The 1,702-nt window shown below is 32.1% G+C and overlaps 1 protein-coding gene across 1 annotated transcript in view; it reads left to right on the top strand.

The window, feature by feature from the left end:
* LOC119581891 (prostaglandin E synthase 2-like) overlaps positions 1 to 1,532 on the top strand; it is a 41,881-nt gene extending 40,349 nt beyond the window's left edge. The window contains exon 6 of the mRNA XM_037930051.1: positions 137 to 1,532. Coding sequence (XP_037785979.1) covers positions 137 to 419 — 283 coding nt within the window. The 3' untranslated portion in view covers positions 420 to 1,532. The remainder of the gene's footprint in view (positions 1 to 136) is intronic.
* Positions 1,533 to 1,702: the final 170 nt, after the last annotated feature.

The raw sequence follows: 1,702 nt of genomic DNA, 5'->3' as shown, positions 1-1,702 counted from the left end.
GAATATATAAAATGTAGAGTGTTTTTTCAAAGATACCATTAGCATTATTTTCCTCGTGCACTTTGGATTTTGCTTTTTTCACTGATTATTATTGTGAATGATGTACCTTTAAACTTGTTATTTTGTTTTATTGCAGGCACCAGATTAAAGATGATGTTAGAGCATCATTTTATGATGATGTCAATGTGTGGCTCAAGGCTCTTAAGAAGAAAGGAACAAAATTTATGGGTGGGGACGAGCCAAATCTCTCAGACCTAAGTGTGTTCGGTGTTCTGACTGCTGTTGAAGGGTGCGACGCATTCCAAGACGTTAAGAGTAACACTAAAATAACACCATGGTTTGAGCAAATGAAGGAGGTTGTGTCTCAGCATGGAGGAGCCAAGTTAACCATGGAGAGGGGAAATTTGTTACAAAATTAAAAGATATTTTAAGCTTACAAAATTGTTAATATCAGGGAGTTTCCAAAATTTTTGGTGAAATTCTTGTAAATTCAGTGTTTTTATTAATTGATGCAGTCTTGGTTTTGGATAAAATCTTGCTAAAGTGATGTTGGTGTAGACCTTTGAAAGTACTGATAGTTCGACTGCCTAGTTGTGGGATTGGAAATTTATCAGGATTAATGTTTCTTTTAGACTATCAATTTAGCTTTATCTGCAATCAGCTTGACAAGGTAATTATTTACAATATTTCAGAGAATTGACTAAGAGTTGTTGGACATTTCTTTTCCTCCTTATAAATTTCAGTGTTTCCAGATCTATATAATCTTTAAGACATTAGTTTACATGTCAGTTTGAAAACAGATTTTGCTAGCAGCCATGTATGATTTGTACAGTGTATCATATGGGATGTTGTAAATATAAAAATACTATTTATAAATTGTTCTTCTTAATAATCCTTCTCTGCTTAGAACTTAAAGCATTTGTGAAGTTTCTCATTTATAATAAGGTTGATATGCACTAACATAATTTTAGGGGTAGGTGTAAATCTGTAGATACCCAGAAGTAGGATGACTAAGAAAAGATAATTTTTGTATTATAATTTTGTTCATAATAAAGGGTCAATCATTTAACAAGCATATATTACAAATGCAAACAGATTTTAATAGGTTCACTTGCATAGAGATCAAAGAAAATTATATTTGCACTTCAGAGAGATTCAGTAACTTTTCCTTTGTAAGCCTTTTTATAGTAAAAGCCTGTCCAAATGATCCAATTGGCACAAGTGAACAGTTTTCCTACTGATAGAGTAAATGCTTGTGCACACAAGCAAACCAGCGAAGTACCTGTACTGATTTTTGTTTGAAATCACCAGACATTGACTGGTAGTTTATCCATTTAACATGTATTAAATTTTTATTATTGTTCATGCCTTGCTATCAATGTAATCCTACCTTAATGCCTTCATTATGTATTCCCTTCATACAATTATGACTCGTAATTCAGTTAAACAGGTTATCCAAGAAGAATTTTTTTTTTTTATTGAAGCATTTCCTGACACCAATGTACAGACAAAAATACAGCTCTGCCTGCTTACTGTGGTTGTGGGTTGACCATAAAAGTATGTTATGATTATGTAAGTCATCTAGAATATATTGAACCAAATTTAGAACAAATTAAAGAAACATAGTGTATTTTAATTAGATGAAATAATGATTAAACATCCTAAGAAAAGTTGCCAGGTCATCATTCCAATGAGTGTGCAG

Source organism: Penaeus monodon, chromosome 15 (genome assembly GCF_015228065.2).
Source record: "Penaeus monodon isolate SGIC_2016 chromosome 15, NSTDA_Pmon_1, whole genome shotgun sequence".
Classification (NCBI taxonomy): domain Eukaryota; kingdom Metazoa; phylum Arthropoda; class Malacostraca; order Decapoda; family Penaeidae; genus Penaeus; species Penaeus monodon.
This window is presented reverse-complemented; position numbering and strand designations above follow the sequence as displayed.